An 18,007-nucleotide genomic window follows, 5' to 3' on the forward strand; every position below is an offset into this window, starting at 1 on the left:
GGAGAGGGTAAGGAGTCATTCCGATCCCGGGAGCGGAAAGAGTTACCTTAGGGGGAAAAAAGGACAGGTATACACTTACTACGAGTATACAAAGACAATGGGGAAGGTGACATATACACTGATTTACCAAAGTCTTTATTAGCAAGTTCTCCAATGTGATATGTACGGTAGGCAATAATGTCTCTGTCTACAAAACTTTCAAGGCCACCGACAGACGGAACTCCGGTACCACCTCGTACAATGGCTACAGTGAGCCAACCGTTACCATGAGTAAAGGTATCGTTAATGTCAATACTATAATTAAGTCTACAACCACAAAATACACATGGTCCATCGACAAGTGCTGTAGCGGCGATATTCTTCACAGTATTCCTCTTCTTGTCTGCGGCTGATGTGGAAAACTCCATGTTCTCGATTGTTTTAAAAATTGTGTGTCTGGAACGACGACGAATTCTCCTGTAAGGCATCGTGGCGGTGTTCAATGCAGTTGCGCGCGCGCGCGCCCACACACACACACACACACACACACACACACACACACACATATACAGACACAGGCAGACATATGTAAATGCAAAGAGGCTGGGCAGAGATGTCAGTCGAGGCGGAAGTACAGAGGCAAAGATGATGTTGAATGACAGGTGAGGTATGAGCGGCGGCATCTTGAAATTAGCGGAGGTTGAGGTCTGGTGAGTAACGGGAAGAGAGAATATATTGAAGGGCAAGTTCCCATCTCTGGAGTTCGGATAGGTTAGTGTTAGTGGGAAGTATCCAGATAACCCGGATGGTGTAACACTGTGCCAAGATGTGCTGGCCGTGCACCAAGGCATGTTTAGCCACAGGGTGATCCTCATTACCAACAAACACTGTCTGCCTGTGTCTGTTCGTGCTAATGGACAGTTTGTTGCTGGTCAGTCCCACATAGAAGGCTTCACAGTGTAGGCATGTCAGTTGGTAAAGCACGTGGATGCTTTCACACGTGGCTCTGCCTTTGATCGTGTACACCTTCCGGGTTACAGGACTGGAGTAGGTGGTGGTGGTGGTGGTGGGAGGGTGCATGGGACAGGTCTTACACCGAGGGTGGTTACAAGGGTAGGAGCCAGAGGGTAGGGAAGGTGGTTTGGGGATTTCATAGGGATGAACCAAGAGGTTACGAAGGTTAGGTGGACGGTGGAAAGACACTCTTGGTGGAGTAGGGAGGATTTCCTGAAGGATGGATCTCAGTTCAGGGCAGAATTTGAGGAATTCGTATCGCTGCTGGAGAACCACATTCAGAGTCTGATCCAGTCTCGGAAAGTATCCTGTCACAAGTGGGGCACTTTTGGGTTTCTTCTATGGGAGGTTCTGGGTTTGAGGGGATGAGGAAGTGGCTCTAGCTATTTGCTTCTGTACCAGGTCGGGAGGGTAGCTGTGGGATGCGAAAGCTGTTTTCAGGTTATTGGTGTAATGGTTCAGGAATTCAGGACTGGAGCAGATTCATTTGCCACGAAGACATAAGCTGTAGGGAAGGGACCGTTTGATATGGAATGGGTGGCAGCTGTCATATATTATTCCTCAATGGTTTGAGAATTTAAAGAATTTAGAAAAAAATTTGTAATATGAAAATTTTGAAGGTTGAATTTGGTTGTAGTCATTCTTTGAATAAGAAAGTATTAAATTGTAAAGAATCCGGTACGAAAACTAGATGTTTTATTTGTTTTCAGCTGATGAAAAATAATTTTCTTTTTTTGTAAAATTAATTTCCTGTACGTCATCAAGCCCTAGCCATTAACAGTTGATGTAAATAGATATCTCTTGCTGTGATGTGGTGTAATTTAAATAATTTGATCAAATGAAAAAGAATTTTTTGGAAAAAACAGTTTAATGAAAAGTGTCAGTGTAATGAATGAAAAACATTACAGCAAAAAATTGTAAGAAACATAAAAATATGATCAAGAAAATTTTCAGTTTCTAAGGGGGTGTGTAGCGTTGCAGCTATTGCGCGACTGCAGATTTTTGCAGTAAGTTTGTTACTTTATGGCAGGCTGTTTTTGGAAGCCTGCAGTATAGTAGCATTCGGAGGCAGCCAGCATGTGGCCTGCTGTATGCGCCATAGCCGCACCTGTCGCTAAAGCGGACCGTGGTGTGTACTAAAATCACTTATTCACCTCACCTAAGAAACTAAATAACTACATTAAATATTAGCTGTTTGATTCGAAATTTGCTACACGACCTTTTATTATTCAGACGAACTCTATCAAAATTTGATACTGCTATCTATAATAGTTTCGGAGATATACAAAAACTATTAAAAAAGTACTTACCTGACACTTAAGAAAGTAAATTCAGATAGTAACAAGAACAGTTTATATTTATTTTGTTATTTGAAAACAGTAATAGCACTCTTAGTGTGCCAATTTATTTTATAAAGATTTTCAATTCTAAACTTTCGAAAATTTTTCATTCGTAATGGAAATAACAGTTATATTTATATTTTGTGTTAGGGTGAGAGTACATGAGAGTGAATGTGAGAGTGTAGGTGGGACATATGTCAAATTTCAATTCTATACTGTATTACACCTTACGTAACTAGCAAGAGTTACGTCACCAGGATGTCATGAGAAACTGTGAATCCCCGTAACTGGTGGGTGATGTACGTCTACGAGCGTTTGATTTTGCAATAAGGCAGCCAGAAAGGTAATAAGAGGAGAATCAGTTCTAAAGTATATTTCAAGCATAGTTTACTGTTAGTTTTCATTTCATTTGGTTCAGTGGAACATTTTGCTAATACTTGCAGCATGAAATGACATAGATGCATCTGCGAGTGTTCACTGGAGTAAAGCAGTTTGAGCGCAAATATGATAATGAAAGATTAATCTGATTGGCTGTTCGTTTTGATCAACCAATGAGACTAAAGTCTTTCCCACACATTGGGATGAGTTATATGCCCTGAAAGAAACAGCATTCATGCTGTCGTGGACTAGCTGTCAGTCGAGGTCATGTTAGATGTGTCCGAGAAAATTATTTGTAAAAGATGAAGAAATGACTTATATTGCATTTGGTTTATATCGCTGTTCAAGCAGATGCAGTTACGGACAGTTCTGTGAAGTTTGGGAGATTCTGGAGTGTTTGTCGTAGAGAAAACCACATGTGAAACTATCAGCCTTTGTAAAGGATTCTGCGTGGCATGTTCAGTATGCATTTACAGAACATTTTTGGCGAGCATCTTCTTTTGAAGAAACCACAGAAAAGGACCGAGTGTGAAACTCATTCCATAGCAGAGTATTGACTGTACTAATCTCGTAATATTTTGGGTTGGACTTAGTGCTTTTCTGGCTGTTGTAATGGTACTTGAATTACACAACCATTACGGCACCTCAACTCAACCTCTCAATATCAGCAATATTCTACTGTGTTTCTATAGAATAGTTAACATATTTCTGAGACAACATTCAGATTTGATTTCATTAATGTAGAGGTACTTTGATACATCGATATGTTTGTGTTGCAATGATATTATTCTTATGTGTATTCTTTCTTTTGTCACTATGATCTTTGTTGTACTTGTAACTCTGATTTTTGGGCGCGTAAGCGATTATTAGTTAGTTGTTAGAGTGTTGGACCTTGAAAAAGTCAAGTCTTAGACGACATGTTGGAAAGACGCATATTGTAGTCAGCTTATAAAATGTGAACTTTAACAGTGAGGAAGATTTTTCGAGTATGTTTTGTATTGTGAAGTGATGTTTTGTGTGTTACGTGATATTGCGGCAAAAGTAATAAAAAAGAAGTGTAACTTAAATTCGGAGTGCTGATTACTTTTTTACATCACCATTGTGCAAACTTTCAAAGGTTTAATCTTCAAGAATGGTTTGTGGAACACATCCATAAAACTTTTGAATATAGCAGAATAAAACCTAGGCCTCTTTGCATGCGAGCTTGGAATCATCACCACCTAGATTTTTGACGATTGAGCCATGATTTTACAACCAGATCAGCGTGGAAAACACAAAAAGATGAGTGCCTAGTTTATTCATTATTACATGAAATGACTTTATTAACTGTGCTTTAATGACACCTGGCGCATAATAACTTTTTTGTTGCCTGAAAATGCAGTATTTAGCAGCGTGAGCAGCACCACAATCATTATTAAATTTTGACCTTTGTTGTGGTAGGGTTGTTAGACTGTCTAGCGTGTGATATAAGCTGCATGAACTAGTAGTGGATTTGCTATCGACGTAAATGTGGGCTTGTTGACACCATAACTAAAAGACAATAAAAACATTAGTATCGATAATCGGACATTTTCAATGAAGGAATGAAGCATCCATTTTTGCCTGTTAGTACTAGAGATTTACAAGTTTATTTTTTTTTTTTTTTTACCTGAGTTACGCGGACTTTGCAATCGTAAGTATGGACGATGGTTTTCTTCAACACTGCTTTTACCATTGTCTACATAATACCATCGAATGCAGAGCAACAGGTGGTGAATGAACGCTATACTGAGGTAGGTGGACATTATTTCTGCAGCTTGCTTCACACAGTGCAATCAAACATAGTGACGAACCACCCCGCCGCATGCTCTACAAAAAAACTGAGGCTTCATCGAGACAAAGGAGCCCCATCAACTCGGGTACATATGAGGTACCAGGGTGAATAAGGTTTGCTGCCATCCTTAGCCTGGTGTTCCTTCCATGGTGTGACCAGGGAGGAGAACAATTTAGGATCATACTTCCTGGCATTGTACTGAGACGTGGAACACTTAGAGACTGATGGCATTTTATCACCAGATTTTAATGATGTCCACCCAAAATCCTGTATCATTTCAGTGATACTCTCTCTGCTATTTTGCGATAATACAAAACATGCTGCCCTTCTTTGAACTTTTTCGATGTACTCTGATAAAACCTATCTTGTGAGGATCCCACACCATGGACAAACGTATTCTAAGCAGTCTCCTTAGTAGATCTGTTACATTTTCTAAATGTCCTGCAAATAAAACGCAGTCTTTTGTTAGCCTTTCCCACAACATTTTCTATGTATTCCTTCCAACTTAAGTTGTCGTAATTGTAATTCCTCGGTATTTAGTTGAATTTACAGCCTTTAGATTTGACTGATTTATTGTGTAACCGAAGTTTAATGGATTACTTTTAGCATTCATGTGGATGACCTCACACTTTTCATTATTTAGAGTCAATTGCCAATTATAGCACCATACAAATATCTTTCCTAAATCATTTTGCAATTTGTTTTGATCTTCTGATGACTTTATTAGCCGATAAACGACAGCGTCATCTGAAAAAAACCTAAGATGGCTGCTCAGAATGCCTCCCAAATTGTTTATATAGATAAGGAATAGCAAAGGGCCTGTAACACTACCTTCAGAAATCACTTCTGTTTTACTCGATGACGTTCCGTCAGTTATGGTGAACTGTGACCCCTCTGACAGGAAATGACGAATCCAGTCATGTTACTGAGGTAATATTCCATAAGCATGCAATTTCACTACAAGCTGCTTGTGTAGTACAGTGTCAAAAGCCTCCTGGAAATGCAGAAATAAGGAATCAATCTGAAATCCCTTGCCAAGAGCACACAACACTTCGTGTGTGTAAAGAGCTAGTTGTGTTTCACAAGAACAATGTCTCATAAATCCATGTTGACTGTTCGTCAATAGACAGTTTCCTTCACGGTAATTCATAATGTTTGACCACAATGTATGTTCCAAAATCCTGCTGCATATTGACATTAATGATTTGGGCCTGTAATTTAGTGTATTACTCCAACTACCTTTCTTGAATATTGGCGTGACCTGTGCAACTTTCCAGGCTTTGGGTATGTATCTTTTGTTGAGCAAATGGTTGTATATGATCGTTAAGTATGGAGCTATTGCATCAGCATACTCTCAAAGTAACCTAAATGGTATACAGTCTGGACCAGAAGACTTGCTTTTATTAAGTGATTTAAGTTGCTTCACTACTCTGAGGATATTTACTTCTACATTACTCACGTTGGCAGCCGTTCTTGACTCAAATTCTGGAATATTTATTTCATCTCTCTCTCTTTAAGGCATTTCGGAAGCCTGTGTTTAGTAACTCTGCTCTGGCAGCACTGTGATATGTGATGTGTGGTCTTCGATAGTATCTCCATTGCTATTGCACAGAGAAGGCATTGATTGTGTCTTGCCGCTAGCATACTTCACATATGATCAGAATCTCTCTAGATTTTCTGCCAGGTTTTGAGACAAAGTTTCACTGTGGAAACTACTGTAAGCATCTCACACTGAAGTCTACGTTAAATTTCGAGCTTCTGTACAAGATCGCCAATCTTGGGGATTTTAAATTTGGCAGGTTTGTTTCGTTGTTTTTGCAAACAGTTTTCTTACCAGTTTTGTGTACCAAGGAGGATAAGTTCTGTCGTTTGTTAATTTATTTGGTGTAAATCTCTCAATTACTGTTGATATTATTTCTTTTAATTCAAGCCACATTTGGTCTACGCTTATATTGTTAATTTGGAAGGAGTGGAAACTGTCTCTCAGGAAGGCTTCAAGTGAATTTTTATCTGCTTTTTTGAATAATTATATTTTTCATATATTTTTGGAGGATTTGGGGGTTACAATATTCAATCTCGTTACGACAACCCTGTGTTCACTAATCCCTGTATCTGTTTTGATGCTCATTAACTCAGGATTACTTGTTGTTAGGAGATCAAGTGTGTTTTCAAAACCATTTACTATTAAAGTGGGGTAATGAACCAACAGCTCAAAATAATTTTCAGAGAATGTGTTTAACACAATTTCGGATGATGTTTTATGCGTACCTCTGGAATTAAATATCTATTTTGCGAAGATATTGAGGATACATTAAAGTGACCACCAACTATAATCGTATGAGTTGGGTATGTGTTTGAAATCAAACTTTAGTTTTCTTTGAACCTTTCAGTAATTCTATTGTCTGAATTGGGAGGTCGGTAAAAGGATCCAATTATTACTTTATTCCAGATGCCAAAAATGATCTTTGCCCATACTCATACTAACTCACAGGAACTATCTACTTCAATTTTACGACAAGATAAACTACTTGTAACAGCAACAAACATGCCACTGCCAACTACGTTCAGCCTATCCTTTTGGAACACCGTTAGGTTCTTTGCAAAAATTTTGGCTGAGCTTATCTCCGGTTTTAGCCAGCTTTCAGTGCCTGTAATGATTTGAGTACCAGTGCTTCCTACTAGCACCTGGAGCTCTGGAAGTTTCCCAACACAGCTATAACAATTTACAACTGTTATACCGATGGTTCCTGATCTACATTCTTCCTGTGTTTGGCCTTCACCCTTTGTGACTGAAGCCCTTTGTGTGTTTTCCCAAGAACCTCTAACCTAAAAAACTGCCCAGTGCACACCACACAGCCCCTGTTACCCGTGCAGCTGCTTCCTGTGTATAGTGGACTCCTGAACTGGTCAGCGGCAACCACCCTTTGGCGCAAGTCAAGGAATCTGCAGCCTACATGGTCGCAGAACTGCCCGAGCCTCTGTTTCAGACCCTCCACTTACCTCTGTACCAGAGGTCTGCACTCAGTCCTGTCGACTATGCTGTAAATAGTCAGCGCTACTTTCATCTTGCAAGCAAGACTGACAGCCTTTACCATTTCTGTTAGCTGCTTGAAACCAGATAGAATCTCTTCTGATTCAAAGTGACCCACAGCATTGGTACTGACGTGAGCCACCACCTTCAGCTGGCTGCCCCTGTGCTCTTCATGGCATCTGGGAGGACCCGTTCCATGTCTGGAATGACTCCACCCAGTATGCACACAGAGTGCACACCGGCTTTGTAACTACCACACATCCCACGCAAGTGCAGGAGAATGTCTCCCATACCATAACACTGCTTCCACCAGCCAGCATCCACGGCCCACTCCACATTTCGTGCTGCCGTTCACCTCAATGACAGTGTCTGTGGAGATGACCATCAACCTAGTGTATCAAAAATGTGATGCACCTTAAGAGCCAACATGTTTCCATTTATTGAAGATCGAATCCCAATGGTCCCATGCCCACTGTTATTTTAACTGATGATGTCATTGAGTCAACAAAATAACACATAAGAGTGGTATGCTGCAAAGCTCCATGTTCAACAATGTACAATAATCGGTGTGCTCTGAAACACTGGTGCATGCACCAACACAGTGATCTTTTGGCAGAGGTGCTACAGACCATCATCTATCCTACTTTACAGAAGAGAAATCTCCGAACGACATGTTCTTAGTGCCTAGAGGTAATTTCACTGTCCTCCTCCCTCTATCCGTAGATGCTCAGAACAGTAGCACATTAACATTTGACCACTTTCACCATTTTCAAGATACTTGTTCACAAGCTCTGCGTAATAAAAATCTGCCCTTTGTCAAAGCCACTTTGGATTTTCCCCATTTGCAGCGCATATCTTCACTAAGATGAACCCCATCCACGTCTACTCCACTTGAATACTTTGTTACCATGTCACATGGTTGCAAAGCCATCAGGCGGCATCCGTTGCGGTGATCAGTGGCCCTAATGTTTTGATTATCAGTGTGGTTGCATATCAATAGTCACTGAAGTAACAAAGAACACAGAGCTGCTCTTTACATATGTCGATTATAGTTTCTGGTTTGTGCTCCTGTTAATTTACTCAATATTAACAATACAGTACGTATTGTAGAATTGTGCCTCCAGATATGCTAGAAGCACAAAATATGCGTAAAACATATTAAAAGGCCATACAGCATTGTAGCCTGCAGCTGCCTGCTAAAGCTTTGGAAAGGGCTGCTATGTTCAATAAATTAATCCTCATTTTATCATGGAGAAGTATTATTATGGTCTTAATAAAGTAGGCTGGATTAAGTAGGCCAAATGATACGGAAGTCGGATAGTAACAAGCTGGATAGTTGAGTGTCTGCTGTGCAATGAAGAAATGTAATCCCATACGATGATTTTTCTGATGCCCTTTCCACAGCTCTCTTATGATTACTTCGTTTGCAAAGAATTAGGTGAACTACCTAAAACATACTCATCGTGTAATTACTTTGCAACTGTCTGGTTCGACCCATCACCATTTGGCTAATCGTGATGCACACAACTGCTTTGAGTTGGGGAAATGAATAACTATATTTTAGTTTGACAGCCACTATAATTAGACTGGTCACACCATATGAGGCAGTAATGTTTCAATATGCAGTGGATGTCATGCAAAACATTCATTGTGCAACCATGGAAACCTAACTTGGGAAACAAAACCACTTAAAGTGATCAGGAAGCCAAAGGTTAGTTTGACCACCATAGTGGGTTTACTGGACATGGTCCTATTGGAGGTTTTACACTGACTTTTGAACTAGCTGAAACAACCACTTATAGACGGAGCAACAGTTTAATATCGACTCCAAACCACAGTGCAATTTAACATTTCACATATTAACAAGTCGCTATCAGAGGTTGAGAAAGTGTTAAAGTGGCAAAAAATCCTGGAATCAAACCCAGAAGCTTTGGATTTGTAGCCTGGCACTTGCCCCCTAAGCCATTTGTTTCACATAAGAACATGATTTTAAGTAGAATGAGATCAGAATCTTATCTGTATGATGATAACATTGTTTAGAAAAGCATAACTGTAACGTATCCTAAGTCTCTTATGTTTTGATAGTCGATATGGTCATACTGTGAATGGACAAACAATATAAAAAGAACAACACTTTACAATATTTCTCAGAATTTCTGTACTGAATATAAATGAGGCATAGCATCTAGTTAAGCACCCTCACAAAGTGAATAACAGCAATATAAGCCAATAATAAAATTATTATTTTTTTGCTTACTTTCATTTTCTTTGGGATCCCAACCAAGCCTCTGACCAACCCTGGCCATTAACTTGCGTCCATATGCCTTGAAAAGATCTTCATAATCTGTGTGAGAAAGTAGGATTGACAATTTGCTTAAGCAGTTGCTGATGCTAGACCATACAGTGTAATTGTCTTCATCACTGAATGCTTCCATTAGCTTCAAAACTTCTACTGTTGGAGTCTGTCCAGCTTGAACCTGTTGAGAAGCAAATTATTGAACTCAATAAAAGTAGCTGATGGTCCATTTGTTTTAATGTATGCACTCCTGGACCAAAGAATGTAATGAAAAACATATATTCACTGTCACAACTGTAAGAACAAATACAAATTAATGATGTCAAACCCAATTACTCTGTTCACAAAACAAATTTCAAAATTACTGATTATTAAGACTACTTAATTATAGCCTGATTACAATTGTTAACTGAAAGTTCACAACTTGGAACAAAATTCTCTCAATCACAGCACACTGTCCACATTCCACCACAACATAGCACTTTGTGGGGATGTAAAACCACTGGCTCTAACCCCTCCCCCCATAATATCTCCACCCTACCACAGCAAGAACAACTCTATCTTTGCCAGATCAGTTCTCTGTAGTACATGCTCAATGTTACACGTTTTGTATATATGGTGCGAGAATAGAAGTATTCACAGTAAGTGATGGGAGTGCAAGTGATTATTTATCATTGTAATTACCATGTCCACTCCCCACTACCTACAACTTCATTTGCTGTGTTAGAATAGTGTTTAACAGCTATAATGCTGGATTGTACCCACTGCTATTTCTGATGGAAAAACTTCAAATGACACTGGATGACAGTGGGCAACTATAACCACTGGCTACAGTTTGGGGAGGAGGAGCAGGGTGAACGAGGGGGTGAAAAGGGGAGGAAGAGAGAGAACGAGGGGCTGAAGAGGGGATGAGGAGGAGGAGGAGGAGGAAGGGGCAGTAAAATAAGTAGTAACCTACCACTCTCACAGCTTGCGCAGTAACTAGTAATGGCCTGCTGAGATTTCCTTAATGTGAAACACGCAAAAAAAGTTTCCCCGAGCGAACTAATATATATCACTTCTTCTTGAAATAAGATACATTATTTTTCTTTCATAAAAGTTGGCAACCCCAGTCACGGTTCATGTACAATGAAAAGGCTGAAAAAGACTGTAGGTGAAACTACTCGAACCTGGAGAGTGAGTGAATAACACTAACATAGTTTACGTGGCTGCAGACGGTAATTTCATCTGGTTAGTGTTGGTGGGAAGAATCCAGATGGCATAGGCAGAGAAACAGCCACCAGTATGACACATGTTGGGCAACATACTCAGCAAGTAGATAGTCCAAGTGTTTCACAGCTACAGTTTGTTAGATGTTATGCCCATGTAGAAAGCAGCACATTTGTTGCAGCTTAGTTTGTGGAATCACATGTTTGCTTTCACAGGTAGCCCTGCCTTTGACAGGGTAGGAGGTGCTTGTTGCAGGACTGGAGTAGCTGGTAGTATGTATGTGACAGGTCTGGCATCTACAGCTATTGCAGGAATATGAGTGAGGAGCAAAGGGGTAGAGCATGGATAGACAACGATACTGCATACACCAGATGGAGAGCAGAATACCACTGTGGGACATGTGGGGAGTATAATGAGGAGGATATTTCTCATTTCAGGGCACAGCAAGAGGTAATTGAAACTCTGGCAGAGAATGTGATTCAGTTTCTCCATTCCTGGGTGGCACTGAGACAAGACAAAGGTGCTTCCCTTTGTGGCTGGATAGTGAGTATGTGAGTGGATGATGTGAGACTGGAGTGACAAGACACAGGGTATCTGGTTCCAGAAAAGGTTGCAAGGGTAATTTGGGTCTGTAAAGGTCTCAGTGAGACCTCTCTGCATATTTGAAGATGGACAGCTTGTCACTACAGATGCAATGACCATGGATGGCTAGGCTGTGTGAAAAGGACTTCTCAGTGTGGAATGAGTGGCAGCTGTCTAAGTGGAGGTATTGATGTTGGTTGGTAGATTTGATGCAGATGGAGGCACTGATATATCCATTGCCGAGGTGGAAACTTGTTGGGCTGTGGAGGACCAGGTGAAGTGAATGGGGAGAAGGTCCTGAGGTTCTGGAAGAATGCAGATTAGGGTGCTCCCACCCTTGGTACAAAGCATAGAGGTGTCATCAATGAATCTGAAGCTGAAGAGGGGTTTGGGATTCCAGGTTGTTACAAAGGATTCCTCTAGATTGCCCACAGCCATGAACCTGTCCTCTAAAACTTTATTTCTTGTGCAGCAATGAACCCAACAAGTTAGTTGATTTTTAGTGCAGTTTTATTCCGATCTGCAAGAGTTTGACATTTGTACTTTTGAATTTATTAATGTGAAGTGCTATAATCCACAAAAAATATTGTGTTTGTCATTTGGTGGAGAGCATGGAGGAGTTCTTATAAGCAAAAAGTTTCAGGCACTGTAACTACAGCAAACAAATTATTGTCACCCCATGCCAGCTTAGCAATCAAAACTCAAGTAACAGCTACAGAAGTTTCTTCACAATTCCACTGAAGTTTGTAACATCTTCCTTAATTTGTCTCAAGTAAAATACTAAATAGCTGATTTTAGTTGCATTCGTAGGACCATTTGTATGTGACCATTACAACACGCACAATAAAACAGGATTTTTGGTGCCTAGAAAAAAATCCTCAAGACTTTTTATCAACAGATTGTTGTAGAACAGTGCCCTTGAAGTACCCCTGGCTGTGCTGCAGACTGTTTTTGCAGGTGATACCAGTGCCACATAACATGAATCATTGAGCTGCCAATTCAAGGAGGGCAAATTGACGCTGATGATTTGGAAACAAGACAGCTAGGTTTTTAGCACCCATACTGGAATTTCTGATGAAACAAGTGTGATTAAAAATGTACCATAGTAGTTAATATCTCTCTCTCTCTCTCTCTCTCTCTCTCTCTCTCTCTCTCTCTCTCACACACACACACACACACACACACACACACACACACACACACACACACACACACACACACACAACTGAAATCATTTTTAATGTCAGTCTGAAAACTTACAATATTCCATGACATGATATAATACAGTTTGACACAAAAATGTGGCTGAGTGATCACTGGAGTAAAGGTCAGCCATTCTGCAACACATTAACACCTTCGTAAAAGCATAGGGTGGATTCTTGACACTAAGCAAAATTTTAGCACACTAGCGACAACCTAAAATAAAGAGAATGCCCTCACTTAAATTGTACAGGTCACCGCAGAAACGGGATGGTTCAAGAAAATTGGCAAAATTAATTAAGAGCATCATAGCTTTCTTTCACGATATGTGCACATTCCTAAGCAGGAATGGAACAAATCTGGTTATCTGAAATGTAGAGCAGACTACTGCAGGAAACCCGGTGGTTTCACAAATGGTATGTCAGCGACTGGCCTCTTTTCTGCATTAAAGTAACCAAAGGGCATGCACCCAACGGTCAATAAAGTGAGTTCCAGGAAAATGGAGGATAAATTGGATTTAATACAAAATTTACAGGAAAAGATTGTTTCATTAGAAGTAAATTATAAGCGTAATGAAAGTGATTAGTGCAGAAACATTATCAAGAAGAATAAATTAAAGATATACAACATGTCAACTAGGTTGGAAAGACTGTACCAAGCCATAAGATAGGATAATCATTCAGGCTAGTACTAAACTCACTGTTAAGAAAGGATTGCACCCTACGCTTGCATACAGTTCATCAGTGGTTACGACCATCATTTTTTTTATATACTAAAATGGTGTAAGGGAATACTAACACACATTTGACACACTAAATTATTCACTTATAAAGACTAACGGATCTCGAACAAATAAAATTAAGATGATCAAGGTCAGAGAGTGAAATCTTAAGAAAATGTCATTAATAGTGACAATACAAAGGCAGAAATTAGTAAGACAGCATTTGCTTGTCTGTATGGTCTAGGTAAGAACCAAGTTGAGCAGTTGTATAATTTGCTCTATGACGGAGAATCCCTGAAAGACTAAGGGGATTGAATGCAAACTGGAATGCTGTACCATGAGAAAAAATACATCTGATGCAGGAGGTTCACTTTGTAATATTTACTTTAAGACTTAAAATAGCTCTCTATTAACCAATAGTACTGGGTACGCAAAGCAAGTCTGTCTTGTTTCTTCAATGTTATGCTATTTCATCTTACCCTAACTTTGGTTAAACTTGATTCTGCTGTTTATTGGTTTACATAGATACTTTATATCATGTTCCATTTTATTGTAACGTATGATTTTATTATACTCGAAATTAGCAACACACTATTACACAGTGCCTTACATTTCTTTCTATGGGAAAAACAAGATTTACGAGCTACAAAGTGCGAAATTTAGGGTACGTCATTTGCAGACTTTATATCATTCTAATTCAGACTTTTTCCAACAATACCTGCTGAAAATACATGTGTTTCAATACATTCTTATAGCAGGACAGATACTCCATTGCAGATAAGAGATAGGTCGAGATGTGATTAAAGAATATTCTGGAAACATGTTTGATACATAAGGCTTGAAACATGCGCAATTGAACTTTTTGTCTGGCATGGTCAAATTTGGAGATAAGTGATCTGTTGTGTTAAAGCTGTGGATTTAGAAAAACCCCGGTAGTCAAGATTGCAAATTTGATTTTATTGATTACTAGTTTTGGCTTACCTACAAGCCATCTTCAGATCTGTAACATAGAAAATTGTATCTAAGAAGTACAAAACGTGAATTGTTAATATGCAAGTTCTATCACAAAATACATACCTTAAAAAAATACACTGGTTAGTGTACAACTGCCAAATAGTAGGAAAGTTGATCAAAATTTGTGTGAACATGTACAATCCAATGTGACGATGATGTAAATTACCCTAGAAACATATTTAAATCAAGAAAATACTAATATAGCACAGGAATGCACAGCAAGGAAATATACGTTTGGAGTACAACTCTTTCCCAGAATAGAAGGCCATTGTAAGTAATGCACACTGGCAGAATCGGACAGTTTTCACATGTGGACACAGAGAGCATACTTGTCACATTACGTTATTCTAAAGAGACGTCATGAACAGTGATTGTTATGGACTCCATATAACGAGAAGCCTATTCCATACTAAAACAAGTACTGTGCAACTTCCTTGGTAAACATAATCATCATACATCACTCATGTCACAAATCACAGCACAGGGTCTTCCAGGTCTACCATGGCTTAAGTCGTGGGTGACGCATGATGTTTAAACATCTCTTTTTACAGAGTCCATAACATCATGATGTCACTTTAGAGTAAGGTAATGTGGCAAGCATTATCTCACTGTCCACAAGTGAAAACTGTCTTCTATTCTGGGTAAGAGTTGTGCACCAAGTGTATATTTCCTTGCTAAGCATACTTGTAGAATAATATTATAGTCACAATTTAAATATTTTTAGGATAATATACATCACCATTCCAATGGATTGAATGACAAACAATCCTCCTCAAATGAGTTTGACAATGTGTCCCACTATTTGGCAGTTGTACATTAATCATAGTATTTTTTTATGGTATATATTGTGTGATGGAACATAACACTGAACATTTTTGTTCTTATATGCAACTTTCTATATTACAGATCTGAAGATGGCTTTTAGTTTAGCTGAAACTAGTAATCAATAAAATTACATTTGCGATCTTTATTATTACAGGCTAAAAATATAAAAATTACATTCCTTGACTTCCTCCATTTCTGCAATGACCGATTCAATTTGTTTCTACCCTCTCATCAAAGTATGAAAAGTGAGGGGGGGGGGGAGTCCTCCACCACAGTACAAAACCATGAGTTAACACGCTAAAAAAAAAAATCTTGACACGTTCTACATCCACAAGGATCTCCTCAGCACGGATCTATGGGACGAAAAAACTAATTTAATCTAATCTAATGTTCAATTTGGAAGCAGGTCAGGCCCAGTACACCCTGTCAACGTGATCAGTATGATGCATGCCATACAGTTAGGTTCACCAACCATAGCCTATTGTCCTTTACTGTCAGGCTCTCCACTTGTCACAATTTCTGGGCACTCTGACTGAATAGAGCAATGACAGTATGCAAGGGAATGGAATATCTAGTCACATCGAGATTCCTGCACGTCTCTCTCACAGCATGGTCTGGTTTATCATTTTCTCAGATCTACTCAGGTTCTGCTACCCAGCAGAATGATACATGCTTCCCCTGCTGTCAGAGCAGTAGCACTTTGCACTTTACTGTTTATATCACTTACTCTGCTGAATACTTTTGCTGTAATGAATGTTGGGCACTCTGAGAAACAGAACAGATGACAAACTTTTTGCTTTGGTGATGTCTCATCTGCCACCTTCAGGATCACATGCAATTCTACACTAAATACGCTGCTCTGATATGGAGACAGATACTGAATGTATGGTTGGGCAAGTAAGTGAAACGCCAACAGAGCCCCCTGTGCTTCTACATATCAGTGCATACTACATTAAAATTGTGATACCCCTCAAAATGTTATTTTTATAATGATTTAATAGTTAAATTTTGGATGCATTTCTTCTCAAAACCTAAAATAATTCTGAGACTCTTAAAATGCTAAGGTAGATACCTGTTCCAGTCTTTGCGTGAGCTTCAAAATCAGCAACGCTCATTTCTAGAAGGTGTGAATGCAAAAATCCCTTGTTGCTCACAGTCATCAACTGTTCCACTGATAGGTGAACAACAATATGGTATGCTATCATCTGTAGCACTGATGTTTTACAGACTATCACACTATGAGCAGTCAGCATCTGCTGGTTAAGTGGCAGCTCACTGAATTCAGCTCAGAGGATCAGAACAGGGCAGATTCTAAAAATTCTTCCCAATAGTGCACCATGTCGAACATTTCTAAATAGAGTCTTGCATGCCCATATATCACACATTCAAACATCAAGCCAAGATAGCATGAAGGTTCCGTAAAATTGGAGCTGATACATTCAGTATGCTCCGTATCACTTATGGCTACTCATTTTAAAACATTTAGTGCTTCTGGGATATGCTTTCACATCCTGACAATTTGGCAACAAAATAATATAGTATCAAGTATGAGGTTCAGGAATCTCACTCTTTATTTAAAATTAAAAACCGTGAGCCTCATTCTCAAGTTCATGGAAGTTATAAACACACAAGAATGCTTAAAGATAACACATATTTCTCAGTTAAAAAATTTAAACATTTCTTCCCTGTCTACATCTCCAACCTTTTAAATGTCAGCAGCAAATGACAGGTGGTTGTTGCAAAACTGGAGGAGGAATAAGAGACAGAAGTCATTCACAAACAAATATCCCACAACAGGACGACAGGAAGACTTATTGTCAACATTATACTATTAATTGCTGTGACAAAGGCAAGGTACAATTGAAACATACTTTGAGGGGAAACCATTCCCTAGTTCAAAGCAGCCAGAGAGGACTTTGTCAACTCAATATTTCAAATAATGTTGGGAGAGGAAAGATCATACAAATATGGCAATAAATCCTTGTAAGGCCAATTCATGGCCTTCTTGATCAAAAAAGCCTGTTGCACAATTGCTTCCAGTACGACCAAGCCATCCTTCATGAAATCCTCCCCACTCCGCCAAGAGTGTCTTTCCGCCGTCCACCTAACCTTCGTAACCTGTTAGTTCATCCCTATGAAATCCCCAAACCACTTTCCCTACCCTCTGGCTCCTATCCTTGTAACCGCTCCCGATGCAAAACCTGTCCCATGCACCCTCCCACCACCACCTACTCCAGTCCTGTAACCTGGAAGGTGTACACGATCAGAGGCAGAGCCACGTGTGAAAGCACCCACGTGATTTACCAACTGACCTGCCTACACTGTGATGCATTCTATGTGGGAATGACCAGCAACAAACTGTCCATTCGCATGAATGGACACAGGCAGACAGCGTTTGTTGGTAATGAGGATCACCCTGTGGCTAAACATGCCTTGGTGCACAGCCAGCACATCTTGGCACAGTGTTACACCGTCCGGGTTATCTGGATACTTCCCACCAACACCAACCTATCCGAACTCCGGAGATGGGAACTTGCCCTTCAGTATGTCCTCTCTTCTCGTCATCCGCCAGGCCTCAATCTCCGCTAATTTCAAGTTGCCGCCA

General features: G+C 39.7%; 1 protein-coding gene across 4 annotated transcripts in view; it reads right to left on the minus strand.

Annotated features, from left to right (window-relative positions):
- LOC126475225 (puromycin-sensitive aminopeptidase) overlaps positions 1-18,007 on the minus strand; it is a 157,633-nt gene that overhangs the window by 39,841 nt on the left and 99,785 nt on the right. For all 4 annotated transcript variants that reach the window (XM_050102898.1, XM_050102896.1, XM_050102899.1 and 1 more), the window contains exon 10: positions 9,813-10,032. In XM_050102898.1, coding sequence (XP_049958855.1) covers positions 9,813-10,032 — 220 coding nt within the window. The remainder of the gene's footprint in view (positions 1-9,812; positions 10,033-18,007) is intronic.

Source organism: Schistocerca serialis, chromosome 4, assembly GCF_023864345.2.
Source record: "Schistocerca serialis cubense isolate TAMUIC-IGC-003099 chromosome 4, iqSchSeri2.2, whole genome shotgun sequence".
NCBI classification, from domain to species: domain Eukaryota; kingdom Metazoa; phylum Arthropoda; class Insecta; order Orthoptera; family Acrididae; genus Schistocerca; species Schistocerca serialis.